At 40.5% G+C, this 18,219-nt stretch overlaps 1 protein-coding gene across 1 annotated transcript; it reads left to right on the top strand.

Annotated features, from left to right (window-relative positions):
- Nucleotides 1-2: 2 nt before the first annotated feature.
- LOC136266704 (monoglyceride lipase-like) lies at nt 3-18,123 on the top strand. Its single transcript, XM_066061707.1, has 7 exons — nt 3-153; nt 2,636-2,742; nt 5,026-5,162; nt 5,391-5,495; nt 6,004-6,093; nt 17,621-17,836; nt 17,931-18,123. Exons 1-7 carry the CDS (start codon nt 26-28, stop codon nt 18,042-18,044), a joined length of 897 nt encoding a protein of 298 aa, XP_065917779.1. The 5' UTR covers nt 3-25; the 3' UTR covers nt 18,045-18,123.
- Nucleotides 18,124-18,219: the final 96 nt, after the last annotated feature.

Raw genomic sequence — 18,219 nt, forward strand, 5'->3', positions numbered from 1 at the left:
TCATAGTGATGTGCGTTAATTAGACATGCAGAGGTGTGCGTCAGTTAAAACAATTTGTAATACAATGGCGGAGTGCTGTTGCTCATCGATAAAAAACAAAGATGGATTGACAGTCTTTACTAGGAGCTGGATGAAAGATAAATGTAACCCAAAGTAAGTGTGTAAGCTGTAGACTATACTTGTCTAGGCATAGTTCCTCGCATAGTTCTGCTAACATGGATCATAAATGATATCCTGCAATTTTCACTTCTGATCTTTACCTGTGCTTTTTATACTCTACTTACACAGTAATGAATATTGCTCCAGAGCATCTATGCATGGACACAGTGACCCTCGCTACAATATAAGCAAGGATGTTGCAACAAGTTCCCATGTATAAATATTGCGTGTTTGTATTTAACATAGGGTGGCCTGTTGGGTTACTATGTCAGCGATACAGGCTTTGCATGCGGCTAAATACAACAGCTTGAATTGATGACTTATGAAACTGTCATTTTTGTGAGCCAGACAATTTGTTGCAGACTGGTAATGGACGCTAAATAGAGAGGTTGCATACAAAATGTGCGTCGCAAAATGCTTAACAACTGTTGCTAGCCAGCCATGCTTGAGGGCAAAGGACGAAGGCTGCAGTCATTCTCAATGGTTAAGTGTAGAACGGGACATGTTCTCTAGGTTAGTCACTTGTAGGATAGCCGTGGTCAAAAGTTTATATAAAACATTAAAATCACTAATCTATTGAAAATTAACAATGCGCTTGTCTGTATTAAACCTAGTTTTCAATATTTGTTTCTAACCTTATTCCAGTGCCTGACAGTGATGCTTGTTGTTGGCAGCTCGCGGTGACGAACCAACAGCGTTCAGCTCATTCGGTCCCATTGAAACTTGCCCCCAAGTATGGCTGACTAGCAACAGTTGTTAAGCATTATTCGTGCGATGCAAGCTCTCTATATCGTATGTAGTGTTCACTTGGGCTTCCTATAGCTGAAAAGAAATCAATAGACCAGTTGCACGCAAGCTCTAAAGAATTCATTAACACGTTAATTGCGGTTACATCACGACTGGATGCTGTGGTTTCCCTTAAAAATGTATTGAAGCCATTGGGAAAACGATGGTAACTGACATTAAAACTCTTCCTTTACTTACAAAGTATACGGAATATTACAATTTTTTGTACATGGAAAGAAACTACATTGATTTTTCTGTCTTCTCGTGGTTGTCCACTGTGAATAGGACAAAAGATGCCAGAGTTATAGGGCCGTGAAGTTAGAAATGTTGCCGTACAAGGCTTCCTACAGCTGATATTCCCAAGTTAAGTATCAGAAAACCATGGAGGAATGCTAACACATCTCAACAATATTGTTTGTTACAAATCACTTCGAAGAAAACACTGAATCAACATGACCAGCCAATGAAGTTAACAGCATGTTTAGCGAACCCAGAAACATTATCCAGGTGATTCTAATGCTTGTTCTTGTACTGTACCTCTGGTGGACAAGGGAAACAAGCAGCTGCTTCGTCTCCAGAAAATATTTTCGTCGCTTATTCTGAATTTACTGGCTCATAACTCGCCACTGGCTTAGCATATTTACAGCAGACAAACACCACAGGGCGTAGAAATCAATGTAGTATCCAGTGCTGCTTTAAAAATCCAGATATCTCCTCCAGATTCTACATGACAATAGCTTTTGTGTCCGTAGTCGTCCGTTTCCCAATGGTTTATGGCTAACCACAGCATCCAGTGGTTGCGCAAACGCAATTAAAAGTTCAATTAAAATACTTTCCCTTATGTGCAACTGGTCTATTAGATCAACCAGTGGGTGGAAAAGTGAACTTAGCATTGGATAACTGGTCTGGCTTCTTTGGATATATTCAAATTTTATAGATTCATACCTCACTCTTCTGTCTTGTTACACAACAAATTGGTTTTGTTGTGACAACAAAGCAGTTTTGTGGCCATGTATGGGCAATTTCACAAGCTTCCTAATGGTGTAATTCATAGTGTGTTGGCGAGTTATTGTGAATTAGTTAAACAAGGTTTAAGTGAACACATACATAACTGTTATTGTAGTATGTGCCATTTTAGACCAATTTTACAATTACATATGTAGGGTTCATAGTATAACCTTCAGCTCTGAATTAATCACTCATGTACGATGCAGACTGTGGTGAACTGACTTAACTACAAATTTTGAATTTGTGACATTAACTGTTGAAAGAAAATTTTCTGACTGATTTCCAACTCTAAAAGACAGGAAAACAGTTACTTTGTCCATCAGTGGCGGGGTAATTTTTGAGGCAGTCTGTCAGCTAACTATGAATAAAATCACTAACAAATGTTTTCACAGTTCAATCTTACCATTCTGGACTTATACAGAAAGAGATGCCTTATTGAACAGTTACAGAAACTATAATAGTTTAAAAGATAATTATTTTTAGAGACGCTTAACATGCTATGTACACTTTAATTTGATCACTAAATTCTTGGTTTTAAACTTAAACTCTATTTTTTGACTCTAAAAGGCTGACTGGTTTCTGGAAACTAGTGAAATCTTCTGTCATGAACTCTATTTAAGGTAGACTACATGTACACACAACTTTACACATGTTATAATATTTTATGCCGTATTCTTTCCAGGGCAGTATTGTTTATCTCACATGGTGTCACTGAGCATTGTGGACGGTTTCACAAGCTGGCAACAATCCTACAAGAGAATGACTATGCCGTGTATGGTCATGATCACGGTATGTTGTTTAAATATGTGATTGGATTTTGGAAAATCAGTCTTAATGTCACATTTTACATCTGGAATATTTATGATTAAAAGACATTACAAACTTCTACTCAGCTCTACAGTGATTAGATCAGTAGTCAGTACCCTGAATTACAAGAAATTCTGTGAAGTATTTTAACAGGTGCATAATTGCTTTAGTGGTAACACATATACGTGGAGATTTCTATGTATTTCACATGTGACATTAAAACTGATTTTCCAAAATAGGGTTGCCTACCACTCAGTAAAAGCTAACTACAGTGTACAGTTGTCACTTAAAAGGAAATGGGTAATAAAATGGCCAATGTTTCTTGTATACATATGTACGTACAGTATCATACAGTACAGTAGCACTGTGTAGTAGGGATCATGAAGGTTTGGGCTTTCCTGCCACAAAAAAAAAGCCTCACATTCCTTCACGCCAGCTTGGAGTATTGGGTAGATATAATCAAACCCAAAATGTTCCTTCAAAGCAACCCTAAGCACTTTCTTTTTTTTCAACTGAATTTTCTACTGACTAGCTAACTGAGGCTGATGTCTTCAGGTAAGCATAACTTGGCAACGGGTAATGTTACCAGCTTGATTTCTTCACTGTTTGATGTCACTTAGACCTAAAACATGCCCTTTTTGTTACCACTACAGCTACAATACATGTATCTTGTACGTAATGGTTTCCTTGATTAAAATGGAAAAATTTCCTGTAATTTCTGTAGTGACTGGATTGATTGCAAAAGGTACTTCTAGTACTGCTCTTCATTTGTAGTGCTATGTACAGTGTTGGGCAAGTTACTTTGTAAAAGTAACTAATTACATATTACATATTACTTGCAACTGAACTATTTAGTTACAGTTACATATTACCCATAAAATAAAGTAACTATAATAATATTACATATTATATTACTTTGTGTCCACAGCCTTAAGCTGTCACGTGTGAAACTACCACTTTATCACGTGACATGATTGCGTTGTTGGACAATGTGCAAATCTTGGTTATAAGTAAGAAGCTGGTGAATAAGCTTCATTCAGTAGGCTTCGTTACTTTGTTGTGGCTTGGCATTACTCAGAGGATAACTAACGAGATTAGTAACTTTGTTACTTGTAGTAATAATATTACGTAATATTAGAGTCGTTACAGTAACTATATTACTTAGGTAACGCGTTACATTTATAAGTAAAGTAACTTGAGTTATATTACCCATTTTTATAGCGTATTTCGTTATAGTAATAATATTACGTAACGCGTTACTTATGTAACGTATTACTCCCAACACTGGCTATGTATTAGTATGTGATGGACGAAACATAGTTGAAAACATAGTGGAATGGTCACTTTTAGGCAAATGATAGTTGGGGCACGTGTTCAGACGTGAATTCAGGCTTATGATATTTCTGATCCTATCATGCGGTATACGCAGACTCACCAGTCATAAATCATGTATGTATTTATAATTAGGAATTTTAAATTCAAGTAGGGAGCATAGATTATTAAAACAAGAGAAGTCACCTATAGCCACACCTGCAGCTACCTTTGTTCCATTACTTTTTCTACATACAGTGGATCCTTGCTTATCCGAACCTCAGTTGTTCAAACACCTCAATTACCTGAACATCAAAAGTGACTGTTCTATTGGAGTATTTTGTCATTAGTGTGCACTTCATTAGAGTAAATGACTGTTCTATTAGAGTAATTTAGCAAAGTTGTGTATATAAATCAACAGGCTTCAGTTGTCCTAACAATTTCACTTATCTGAACACTTTTAGCTAACTCTAGGAACAAAGGTGTTCAGATTACTGAGGATCCACTATACTCCAATTTAAAGTTCTTAGTACTGTACTGGTATTGCTGTTAATTCAATCAACAGTTTCACCTCATCTTTCCAGCTCTGGTGTTGCATAACATTTTTACATTACAGCAATGCAACTTGCAGTTGTCCTTTGGGATATGCATCTTTTTTTAGAGGTTTCACAAATAAGTTATGTACTGTAACTCTCTAATTGCTGGTTATACATACACACTTGATCCATATATTTCACACACACACACACACACACACACACACACACACACACACACACACACACACACACACACACACACACACACACACACACACACACACACACACACACACACACACACACACACACACACACACACACACACACATACACACACATAGTAACTATACAAATGTGGCTAATCGAAACACTACAATGTTGGTGACATATTAAAATTATTCACATTACACAGTTGGACACGGTAACAGTGATGGTGAAAGGATACACATTGACGACTATCAGACTTATGTAACAGATGTGATACAGCACGTAGAGCTACTAAAATCCAAACATCCCAACTTGCCACTGTTTATTTATGGAGAATCAATGGTAAGTGATGTATGGTGGGTGTTACTGTATGGTACAAGACCATTGGGAGGAAAGTTAACACGTTTGGTCTCTATATCGAATGCTTCTATACAAATATAATGTAGCAAGAGTTTTCCTTCACATTTTCTTCTCTAAGTTGCGAGCACAACAGCTTTCCCTAGGAATATATTGTAACACTGTACATACGTGGTATGTATCCTATGTTCACTTGTCTGTATGTGTATATAGGGTGGACTGATCACAGCAATGACAGTGGTGGAGAGACCAGACCTGTTTACTGGTGTTATTTTCAGTGCACCAGCGATTGTAAATGTCAATGTTGGATTTTTCAAAGTATGTAATCATGCGTAAATAGAAGTATGTCTGTGTATTTCTCTGTATGGAAAGTAGTGTTTTTGAAAATGTAGTATTAGCTAGTATTGTTGACCTAGTTATACAAATGATAAGGCTCTTATGGCAAGGCTTTGAGGTTAATAATATGCCACTTGGTTTCGCCTCGTGCTGTATTCTCTCATCCATGCCCAGTCCTAAGGGTTATGTTGTATTGTAGTTTCTGCTTTCTAGTTGTCTTTTTTGGAGCATTCATCTTCAGTACTCAAATATCTTCAGCTTTCTGCCATTATACTATCATTGAGATATATACAAACTGCTAGAATTAGTTTGGCTACATAGGTATTCGTGATTCAGCATGTCACATGCTTTATGAAACAGACGGGCTGTTTTTCCTTACATAAAATTGGTATATACTTTTCATAACTGATCTGTATCTTCCACATAATTTAATTTCTATGTGTAGTGTATGGAACATGGTGGATTATATTGTTTGTATGTATTCTTGTAGTATTATGTACTGAAGGTTGTGTCCTACTTTGCACCTCATCACATAGTATTACCATATGTTCCCAAGATTATCACATCTGATCCAGAAGAGGTGAGTGTCTTGTTTATTATTCAAAGGGACAGCACTCTAATATATCCTGTACTCTGGTTTTCACAGTTGAATAAAGGGGAAGAGAAAAGTCAAGAAAGAAATTCAAGTAGTGGTTAAGGGAAAAGTGAATACTGTATTTCCTCATATAAAAGCCTGAGTGTTTATTTCTTGAAACCTGTTTCTTATCAAAAGTATGTCAACAGAAGCTGCTATAAAGGAGCAACAAGATTTTTCAGTTGGTTCATGAATGGATTATAAGAAATAAACGCCTGGACTTTTGTAAGGCATTACGCTACTGTAATCTCATACTACCCCTTGTGTTAAGGTAGCACCCCCTGGCCTTCATTTAGGACCAGGAATTTATTTTAATGTGGCTTTTATACGAGGAAATACGGTACTATGATTGATACTTTTAGAATTACAGTGAAAATAAATATACTAGAATTCGGTCAAGAGTCAAGAACTGTGTTTAGTAAAGGTTAAGGATCAAGTTTGACTTTGACAAGGATGGAGATGATATAGATTGCCACCCCTTTTTATATTACTGTAGTAATTAGAATGTGTTTGTACTGTGAAATGTAGACCACCTTACCTCGTTAACAAGACCACCTTATTATCCTCAAGTAGGTACAATGAAGAACAGTACCTTCCCAAATCAATCATTGAAATGGATGATTCTTGTAAAAGCCAACACAGATACAACTAAGGTGTACTTCATGACCTCATTAATAAGACCACCTCATTACAGTGACCATGTCAAGTAGGTCCCAAACATAACTAAGGTGTACTTCATGACCTCATTAATAAGACCATCTTATTATAGTGACCATGTCAAGTAGGTCTCAAACATAGCTTAGCACATTTGTCGAATCACGTTTTGTGGTTGTCGATGTTGGTGGCATCAACATTTATATTTTTGGCAGGTGGTCAGGTTGTTTCATCACGTGATCCAGTGTTACGTGATCCCCTCTCAGCGCTGGTCGGTGACAGGCGCGTAGCTGCTTTTCGAGCCTTTGTTGTAATCTGTATGACTCGATGTTGGATTTTTGGCCCCTGCAGCTAACTCGAGCCTATCTGGGCGAGAGCTCCATAGCCCAAAGAAAGCCCATAATGGGGTAGTACGGGTTATAACTAAATGGCTAGTTGAAGTGTAAAATGATTATGTTGTTTGAGCTTAGTTTTCTTGTTGCCCAGATGAGGTCTTGTCACCTTTGATAGGTGCTGTTAAGTGTTAGCATGTGTGTCTGCCTATTCGTGGTTGACCTGGCCACCTCGATGCAAACCATGCCAGCAACGCCATTAGGAGCTGCAATTAGGTAATGGTTGTTGATACTGACCAGCATAGAAAGGCCAGATGTTTCTGCCACCTTTATTGTAATTGATATGGTCTGATGCCACCTCCTCTGTAATTGATATAGTCTGATGCTAACAGTATAAACTGTATGATGTTACTGGTCTAGCTGTCTTGTTCACTGCAGCTGATCATGGTGCAGTCTGGTGATGACATAGCTGAGGTATGGTTGCTGTGCTGATGTTTCTGCCACCTCGTTGTGACCTGGTCCCGTGCTAACGATATAGCTGATATGTGGCTGTAGTTACAGTGCATGGTAATAATGTATAGCTGTCCCAATTTTTTGCCACTGATGTAGACGGACGTTGACTGTATAGTGTTGCTGATGTAGCAGTCACCTCAACCGCAGCTGATGCCTGCAATATAGCTGCCGTGTAGATGTGTGATGACAGGTCACATTTGTGATTGATAATTGGGTAGCTGATGTGTGACTGTACTGTGATATCCACGTTAGTTTTACTGGGATTGATGCACCCAGGTACTAATGTCGTAGCAAATGTGACTGAAGAGCACTACCAGCAGTGTCACATTTATTGCAGTCAGCTGCAGGTGTTACCAGCATTGCTGAAGTGTGAGTGTACCGGCTGAGTTACCAAAGTAGCTGTCATATATTTATTGCAATTGATGCAATCAGACACACGTAGTAGATGTGTGATCGCAATGTAGTTGTCCCATTTAATGCGGCAGGTGCTGCCGATCGACATTGCTGATGTGTGACTATGAGCTCCCAACTTGCATGTCTGTGGTTGATGCAGTCAGGTGCTACTCATCTTACAAGTGCTACTGATGTAGCTCATGTTCGCGTGTTACTGACATAACTCATGTTACAAGTACTACCGAGGTAGCTTATGACCATGTTTGTGTGTAGCTCATATTTGTGTGCTACTGACGTAACTCATGTTACAACTTACAAGTACTACCGAGGTAGCTCATGTGTAGATAGTTCATGTTTGATTGCTACCAGTGTAGCCCTTGTTTGAGCGCTGATGTGCCCCCGTTTACCAATGTCGCTCATGTTTGAGTGCTACTGAGATAGCTCGTGTGTGAGTGCTATTGACATCACTCATAATTGAGTGCTGCCAACTTCCATCATCTGAGTGCTACCGACATAGCTCATGTATGGGAGCTACCAACGTAGCTCATATCAATAAGTGCGATGGGCATTAAATAGAGTATGCGCAATGACTGATCTAGAGATTTATGATACTTTGGTGCGGGCGGGGGACCAGAAACCGGTATACCAATTGGAGTGGCCTTATGGTTAAATGTTGCTCAACCAAAAAGCACGTGCAGGTTAATGGTTTTGGTTGGTGTACTTGGCAGATCTAGGGAAGCTTGCAAAACCAACCAATTGCTTTGCATTTCTAAGTGAAGCTATACAATAATTGTGTAGGCATTTTAGCACTTATTTACCTGCAATGTAGCTCATGTTTGAGTGCAACTCACGTAGCTTGTGTTTGAATGCTACTGATGTAGCCCGTGAGTGCTACGGACGTAGCTCGTGTTTGAGTACTCAAATCTGAGTGCTACTGATGTAGCTCATGTTTGAGTGCAACTGATGTAGCACATGTGAACATAGCTCACATTGTGGGATGTAGCTCATGTTTGAGTATCAACTTACCAACATAGCTCATGTCTGGCTACTACTGATGTAGCTCATGTCTGAGTGTTACTGACATATTGAGTGCTACCGACATAGCTCGGGTTTGAGTACTACTGGCATAGCTCATGTGAGTGCTACCGACGTAGCTCATGTGTGAGTGCTACCAACATAGCTCATATTTAAATGATGCTGGCATAGCTGATTTTTTTTTTTTAGTGCTACCGATGTAGCTCATGTTTGAATACTACCGATATAGCTCATGTGAGTGCTACTGACGCTGCTCATGTGTAAGTGCTGCCGGTGTAGCTGATGTTTGAGCGCTCCCGACGTAGCTCATGTTTGAGTGCTACTGACTTAGCTCATGTGTGAGTACTACCATCATAGCTTGCGTTGTGATATGTGGCTCATGTACGAGTACCAACTTACCTCATTTCAGTACTACCAACATAGCTCATGTTTGAGTGCTACCAACGTAGCTAACCTTGTGATATGTGGCTCATGTCTGAGTACTAACTTACCTCATTTCAGCCAACATATATAGCTCATGTTTGAGTGCTACTAATGTAGCTTGTGTTTGAGTGCTACCGGCATAGCTCATTTTGAGTTCTACCGACGTAGCTCCTGTGTGAGTGCTACCAACGTAGCTCACATTGCGATGTGTAGTTCATGTTTGAGTCCAAACTTACCTCATTTTAGTACCACCAGCATAGCTCATGTTTGGCTACTACCGATTTATCTCATGTCTGAGTGTTACTGACAGCTTGTATCTGGGTGTTACTGACCTGTTGAGTGCTACTGGTGTAGCTCAGGTTTGAGTACTACTGACATAGCTTGTGTGAGTGCTACCGACATACGTAGCCCATGTGTGAGTGCTACCGACGTAGCTTATGTTTGAGTGCTAATGGCGTAGCTGATGTTTGAGTGCTACCGACGTAGCTCATGTTTGAGTGCTACCAACGTAGCACATGTGTGAGTGCTACCAACGTAGCTAACCTTGTGATATGTGGCTCATGTCTGAGTACTAACTTACCTCATTTCAGCCAACATATATAGCTCATGTTTGAGTGCTACCGATGTAGCTTATGTTGACATAGCTCTGTGTGAGTGCTACCAACGTAGCTCGCATTGTGATATATAACTCATGTTTGAGTACCGACTTACCTTGTTTCAGTACTACCAGCATAGCTGATGTCTGGCTACTACTGATGTAGTTTATGACTGAGTGTTACTGACAGCTCATGTCTGGGTATTACTGACATATTGAGTGCTACCGATGTAGCTCAGGTTTGTGTACTAGTGAATGTGGGTGCTACCAACGTAGCTCTTGTTTGAGTGGTACCAGTGCGTATATTTCATTCACTCAAGATATTGCACAGTTAGGTGTGCGAATTTCGTAGTTATAACATGGGCACGAGTGATCTGCCAGGCACGAGTGATCTGCCAGAAATGTATGCCCAAAGTCCTCGGTGCAAGAGTGCTACCGATGTAGCTCATGTTTGAGTGCTACTGATGTAGCTCATGTTTGAGTGCTACCGATGTAGCTCATGTCTGAGTGCTACCAGTGTAGCTCATGTCTGAGTGCTACCGACATAGCTCATCACATTGTGACATGCAGCCCATGTCTGAGTACCAACTTACCTCATCTCAGCACTACCAACGCAGCTCATGTTTGAGTACTACTGACACAGCTCATGCTTGAGTACTACTGACATAGTTCATGTGAGTGCTACTGATGTAGCTGATGTGTGAGTGCCACCAATGTAGCTCATGTTTGAATGCCACCGATGCAGCTCGTGCGACCAGCATAGTCTGCACCGCAAGATGCAGCTCATGTTAAGTACCATTTGAGTGTTGCCAACATAGCTCCCATTGTGATATGTAGCTTACGTTTGAGCACCAACTTGCCTCCTTTCATCAGTACTACCAACATAGCTCGTGTCCGGCTACCACTGATGTAGCTCATGTCTGAGCGTTACTGACGTATTGAAAGCTACCGGCATAGCTCAGGTGTGAGTACTACTGGCATAGCTCATGTGTGAGTGCTACTGACGTAGCTCATGTTTGAGTGCTACCAGCCTAACTGATGTGTGATGAGTGCTACCAACGTAGCTCATGTTTGAGTGCTACTAACATAGCTCATGTTTGAGTGCTACCGAGGTAGCTCATGTTTGAGTGCTACCAATGTAGCTCATGTGTGAGTGCTACCAACGTAGCTCACATTGTGATATGTAACTCATGTTTGAGTACTGACTTACCTCATTTCAGTAGTACCAACGTAGCTCATGTTTGAGTACTACTGACACAGCTCATGTTTGAGTACTACTGACATAGCTCATGTGAGTGCTACCGACATAGCTCATGTGTGGGTGCTACTGACATGGCTCATGTTTGAGTGCTCCAGGCATAGCTCATGTTTGAGTGCTACCAACGTAACTCATGTGAGTGCTACGACGTAGCTCATGTGTGTGCTACCGATGTAGCTCATGTTTGGGTGCTACCGACGTAGCTCATGTTTGAGTGCTCCAGGTATAGCTCATGTTTGAGTGCTACCGACGTAGCTCATGTGAGTGCTACCGACGTAGCTCATGTGTGTGCTACCGATGTAGCTCATGTTTGAGTGCTACCGACGTAGCTCATGTTTGAGTGCTCCAGGCATAGCTCATGTTTGAGTGCTACCGACGTAGCTCATGTGTGTGCTACCGATGTAGCTCATGTTTGAGTGCTACCAATGTAGCTCATATTTGGGTGCTACCGACATAGCTCATGTTTGAGTGCTCCAGGCATAGCTCATGTTTGAGTGCTACCGACGTAGCTCATGTTTGAGTACTATCGGCGTAACTGATGCATAAGTGCTACCGACGTAGCTCACATTGTGAGATGTAGCCCATGTTTAAGTACCAACTTACCCCATTTGAGTGTTTCCAATATTGCTCACATTGTGATATGTATTGATACAGCTTATGCATGAGATGTAGCTCATGTGTGAGTGCTACCAACATAGCTCATGTCTGTGAATGCTACCACCGACATAGCTCATGTCAGTGAGTACTACCGGCGTAGCGCATGTCTGTAAGTGCTACCGACTTAGCTCATGTTTGAGTGCTACCGATGTAGCTAATGTTTGAGTACTATCGGCGTAATTGATGCGTGAGTGCTACCGACGTAGCTCATATTGTGAGACGTAGCCCATGTTTAAGTACCAACTTACTCCATTTGAGTGTTTCCAACATTGCTCACATTGTGATATGTAGTGATACAGCTCATGTGTGAGTGCTACCAACGTAGCTCATGTCTGTGAGTGCTACCAACATAGCTCATGTCTGTGAGTGCTACCACCGATGTAGCTCATGTGTGTGAGTGCTACCGATGTAGCTCACATTGTGAGATGTAGCTTATGTTTAAGTACCAACTTGCCCCATTTGAGTGTTTCCAACATTGCTCACATCGTGATATGTAGTGATACAGCTTATGCATGAGATGTAGCTCATGTGTGAGTGCTACCAATGTAGCTCATGTGTGAGTGCTACCAATGTAGCTCATGTCTGTGAGTGCTACCACCGACGTAGCTTATGTCTGTAAGTGCTACCGACATAGCTGATGCCTGTGAGTGCTACCAACGTAGCTCATGTCTGTGACTGCTACCAACGTAGCTCGTGTCTGTGAGTGCTACCGATGTAGCTCATGTCTGTGAGTGCTACTGATGTAGCTCATGTCTGTGAGTGCTACCAATGTAGTTGATGCATGAGTGCTACCGATGTAGCTCACATTGTGAGATGTAGCCCATGCTTAAGTACCAACTTACCCCATTTGAGTGTTTCCAACATTGCTCACATCATGATATGTAGTGATACAGCTTATGCATGAGATGTAGCTCATGTGTGAGTGCTACCACCAACGCAGCTCATGTCTGTAAGTGCTACCGACGTAGCTGATGCCTGTGAGTGCTACCGAAGTAGCTCATGTCTGTGAGTGCTACCGACGTAGCTCATGTCTGTGAGTGCTACCGACGTAGCTCATGTCTGTGAGTGCTACCGACATAGCTCATGTCTGTGAGTGCTACCGACGTAGCTCATGTTGAGTGCTACTGATGTAGCTGCCAATCCACCTGTCCCTCACTGAACCAAGCCTAGCTAACATCCCCTTTATTTTATTCCCCTCCTACAGGCTAAAAACACAAGAAATGTGGAATCCAATTTAATTTGTGGTCAGCTCATGCCTAAATTCCTTTAGAAGAAAATTCCAACAACCTTACCCTAACAGGCCAGGTACCCTCTACACCTATCCCCAGGATTTACTATATTTCACTCCCTTCCTGTGTGCAGGCCGGGAGGAGGCACGGTATTAAACCGGTGACTGGTTTGTGGGGACTTCTGGTGGTAGGTGACAACTCACCCGGCGAGACGATACTGGGGGATCGATCGAAAGAATCAGTTGTTGATCTGTTTGTGTGTATCAGTGCCACCACGGCCAGAGCACTATCGATCAACTAGTGAAACTTGCTTGAACATCTTTATGGTCACAATCTGACGGCTGTCACAGTGGTTCACGGGGAGACAAAAACCTACTGTAGGATATTGTTCCGCTTCAGTGAGGTAGAAATGCCATTGTTCTCCGTCTCACACTTTTACGCACGACAAGTTGAAGTTCGATCACACGAGTCAACAAATGGCGCATTCTGCATCACGTGCGTGATTGGCTGGAGGCGTGCGTGATTCTTTGTGTGCTAACCACGGTTAAGCTATTAACCTTCATTAAGGTGTACTTCATGACCTCATTAATTAGACCACCTCATTATAGTGACCATGTTAAGTAGTCTGGCGCCGCCCGCCCCTTCGCATAAAGTAAGGGTCTGGTGAAATACAGATACTAAATCATTTCTAGCGCCTAGATTCGGCGCTAGCCAATTAGTGCATGCCAATGACGTTCACACAGAAATCGCCTTGGCAACACAATGCTTTTGTTCGAATTGAAGTGCAATCATCTGACGTAACAAGCATTACGTGCGCTGTCTAATTGAATTCCTTTTGAAATGATTAGGTATTTGTATTTCACCAGACCCTTACTTTTTGCGAAGGGGCGGACGGCGCCAGACTACATGTTAAGTAGGTCTCAAACATAGCTAAGGTATACTTAATTCATGACCTGATTAAAAATTAATAAGACTGCCTCATTGGCTGTGTGACATACAACTGTCGTGTTCCCTTGAAAACATGGTGCTTGTAAGCTAAACCATGGTGGTATTTGTTTTTTAGTGGTTCCATTTACATGCAGGCATTGAAAGGTCTGAATAATCTAATGATTGGATGATCAAAATTGTTAACATCAGGGTTTAAACCGGGACTTCACCCCCCTCCCCCGATAATCTGTGCTTATAAAATATCTGGGTCCTTTGCTTGATAGTGACTCAAGACATTTTGTTATTGCTGGCAAGTAAGTGGATCTTGGGAGTATTTTTGAAGCAAGTTACATGACTGCTCTATTAGAGTATTTCAATCATTTGATGTTTGGATAAAACACACCCTCGAAACTGTAAACAGGCAATCATCAAGAGTTGAGAGTTCATCATACAGTACGATAGTAACTGTATAGTAGGGACCATAAAGGAGTAGGTGTGGCCCACGGAATAGTATCACCCATAAACAGCCTCAATTTTCCCTGACGACGATGAGGCAGTATTGGTTAGGTAAACTAAGCTTTCAGATTGACCCAAAATGCTTTCAACAAGTTGCTACAGAATTTTAAAAATTATTTATTTAACAGAATTTTCTACTGAGTGACTGACTGACTGCCTGATGTCTTCAGACAAGCATAACTCGATAACGGCTAAGGCTACGGACTTGATTTTTTCACTGTTCGATGTTGCTTCGGCCCGACTGGTGCCTTTTGGCATACCGCAGTACGTACAATGCATTCTTCATGGACTTACCAGTGTCCTCCTTTGTGTCCCATTCATCTTTGCTGACCGCGAAAAGTGTCGATTTGGTGGTAGCACGTGATGGCTTCCCTTCATAACGGAAATCGTCTGTATTTTTTGTAGTGGCTATTGTGATTGCAGAGAAGCTTTTCGAACAGGTCTTGATTCGTACTGCTGTGTAACGGGTTGAACATAGCAGACAACGAAGCGCAATGGATACTTCACTTTTCAGATGATAATTAATATAACTGGGGCACGCGGCACCATTTCTTTTGGTGTACATGGATTGCAGAGGTGCTGTTCTTGATCCGAAATGCTGTGTAACGGGTTGAACATAGCTGACAATGAAGCATAATGGATACTTCACTTTTCAGACAATAATTAACATAGCTGGGGCATGCGGCGCCATTCAGATGTAGTATGCGTGGGTTCACCAGTTATAATAATTATTTACAAAAAAAAAGTTAACAAACAAGTACACAGGAATTTTCAACTAGAGTAGGGACCATAGCACATAGATAAAAAGTACTGAAACAAGTTGGAGTATAGTGCTCGATATTAAATCACAGTAAAACAATAAGAAGTGTTATATCCCTACTGTACCATAACGGAAATGCACAGTAGGGATGCACTTCTTATTGTTTTACTGTGATTTAATATCATGCACTACTCCAACTTGTTTCAGTACTTTTTATCTATGTGCTATGGTCCCTACTCTAGTTGAAAAATTCCAATTTTTTGCGTGTACTTGTTTGTTAACTTTTTTTGTAAAATAATATTATTGTGATGGTGAACCCTTGCATACCGTATCAAAAGAAAGAAATGTCGCCGAGCGCCCCAGCTATATCAATTATCGTCTGAAAAGTGAAGTATCCATTGCACTTTGAATTCATTGTTAGCTGTTACACACAATTACGAATCAAGAACTGGTCGAGAAGCACCCCTGCAATCCACGCATATGCCACATCAAAAGAAAGAAATGAGCGTGTCCCAATTATTGTCTGAAAAGTGAAGTATCCATTATGCTTTGTTGTCAGCTATGTTCATCTCGTTACACAGCAGTACGAATCGAAAAGCACCTCAACAATCAAAGTAGCCACTACAGCAGATTGCGCTTCTGTTTAAAAATTCCTTGCCACAAAGACTGAAAATGTTTTGTTGCACGGAACTGTTAGGGATAGAGGTGTACCGATAGTCGGATCGGCTATAATATCGGCCACCAATATGGCAATTTTTACCAATATCGGTATCGGTACAGAACAACAGGAGGACCGATATCGCTACCGACATTTATACAGTAGCAATAGTTTGTACATAAACGGATTGTGCATTGGTTTTCTACATTATTCATGTGGCTCTTTAGTGCCAGTGGCTTCTGAAACAAGCGCTACGTTACGTGAAGCCATATAAATACACGCGATTCTACTGTCTGTTGCTGGAAAGCTTATCACAGACACAGTCTTTATAAATGAAGCAGTTATAGAGTAGCTACCTTGTAATAAAAAGAAGGGTCACAGGATAACCAAGAAAACTTGCTGTCACAGTACCAGCTTTCTCACAAACCATTAGAATGCAGAAATATCCGTATAAGGCTTCATGGGAGTATACATAAAAATGTTTGTGGGTGCCTAATTGTCTGGATTGCACAATAGAAACCCAAGCTGTGTACCACCACAGGCAGAGTATAGCAATGAATACATGCACATGTTGTTGTAGGGTAGGTAAATGTACACTTTTAACTATAATGCAAATATCGGATCGACTATCGGTTATCGGCCTCTTTTGGTGGCACCAATATCGGATATCGGTACATGCCAAAAACCCATATCGGTACACCTCTAGTTAGGGACTATGATTTCCAACTTGTAAAAGTAGCTCCGTGAAGGATTTTATTTGAAATCGTGTGTATTAAAGCAGCGCATGTGTGATGCAATTTTAAAACTTAACACTTATACATATATAATATAGCACCACCTAACCTACTGAAAGTCTCTATTAAAGAAAATAAGTTTTACTATACTGTCTTAGCATCATTTTCTAGTCAACTCTGTGTAAAAGTACTACAACATTATGTGTCATGATAATATCATGATACTATTTTGTAATCACAATATAGAAATTTATCACGATACACGATATTATCGATATATTGCACATCGCTAATATCATGTGTAAACAATTCTTACTGCTTCTCAGTGATCAGCATTAGGGAAGTGTTAGTACAACATGAAAAGTACTACTGATTATCTAGTGGAATTTTTGCGTCCAAGATTACCTATGAATAAAGTTTGTCTTTATTTATGCCTAAATCTACTGTTTGTTGTTTGCTATACAGCAGAACAGAACCAATTTATAGTGCCCGAAATGTAGGTTTTGACACGTATTCTGGTTAGTGGGTAATCCGGGTCAGTGATGATGAAACTATGTAATACCAGATAACTTTTACTAGTAGTAGTGAGAGTTTAAAATAGAAAGGTATTTAGTGACACTGAAGTATTTTTTTATGATACCGAGGTATTTTCATAATACTGTAACTGTACCGTTCTTCAAAAATGCAATGCCACCCATCCCTATTCTTGTCCCACTGGGAATTGTAAGTGTCTGGATTACTCACTCTTAAAATGTCGGGTTCCACTGTAACATATATTTGCTACTGCAGGTCAAGGGCTTGATTGATGATTCTTTAATATGCCAGGATGGACTCAAGGCAAAATGGAGCCTAGCTACCCTTGATGCCCAGTATAAGGTGCAGCAGAGAATTCCTGAGATCCAGCTACCTTTCATCACCCTACATGGATCTAAAGACAGAGTAGTCGATATTGTTTCATCACATTTCCTAATGGATCATGCAAAAAGTGAAGATAAAATGATGAAGGTTGGTTTAATTTGTTGGAATTTTTGTATACCAATTGCAATTCCTTATTGTCATTGCAGAGATTGCAATAGTATACCTGTCTGTCTGTCTGTAGGTATTTGAAGGCAGTCGTCATACACTGTTACATGACATACATAAAGAAGAAGCTACCCAAGTTGTGTTGGAATGGCTAAACAAACATTGTAACAAAGATGCATCTAAACTTTGACATTATTTTGTCTTTTAAAATATTTTTAATGATGGAATGAATGTTTATTTGGCACTCTAGTTATTATTGTAGGTGTTGCACATGCATGCAGTGTGAGATGTTTTTGCTCTAACTTAATCAGTGGCGTGGAGTAGCTTTACCTAGTATCAGCATGGGTATAGGGTACGGAAATTAC

The sequence above is a fragment of the Dysidea avara genome, chromosome 9, assembly GCF_963678975.1.
Source record: "Dysidea avara chromosome 9, odDysAvar1.4, whole genome shotgun sequence".
In the NCBI taxonomy this organism is placed as follows: domain Eukaryota; kingdom Metazoa; phylum Porifera; class Demospongiae; order Dictyoceratida; family Dysideidae; genus Dysidea; species Dysidea avara.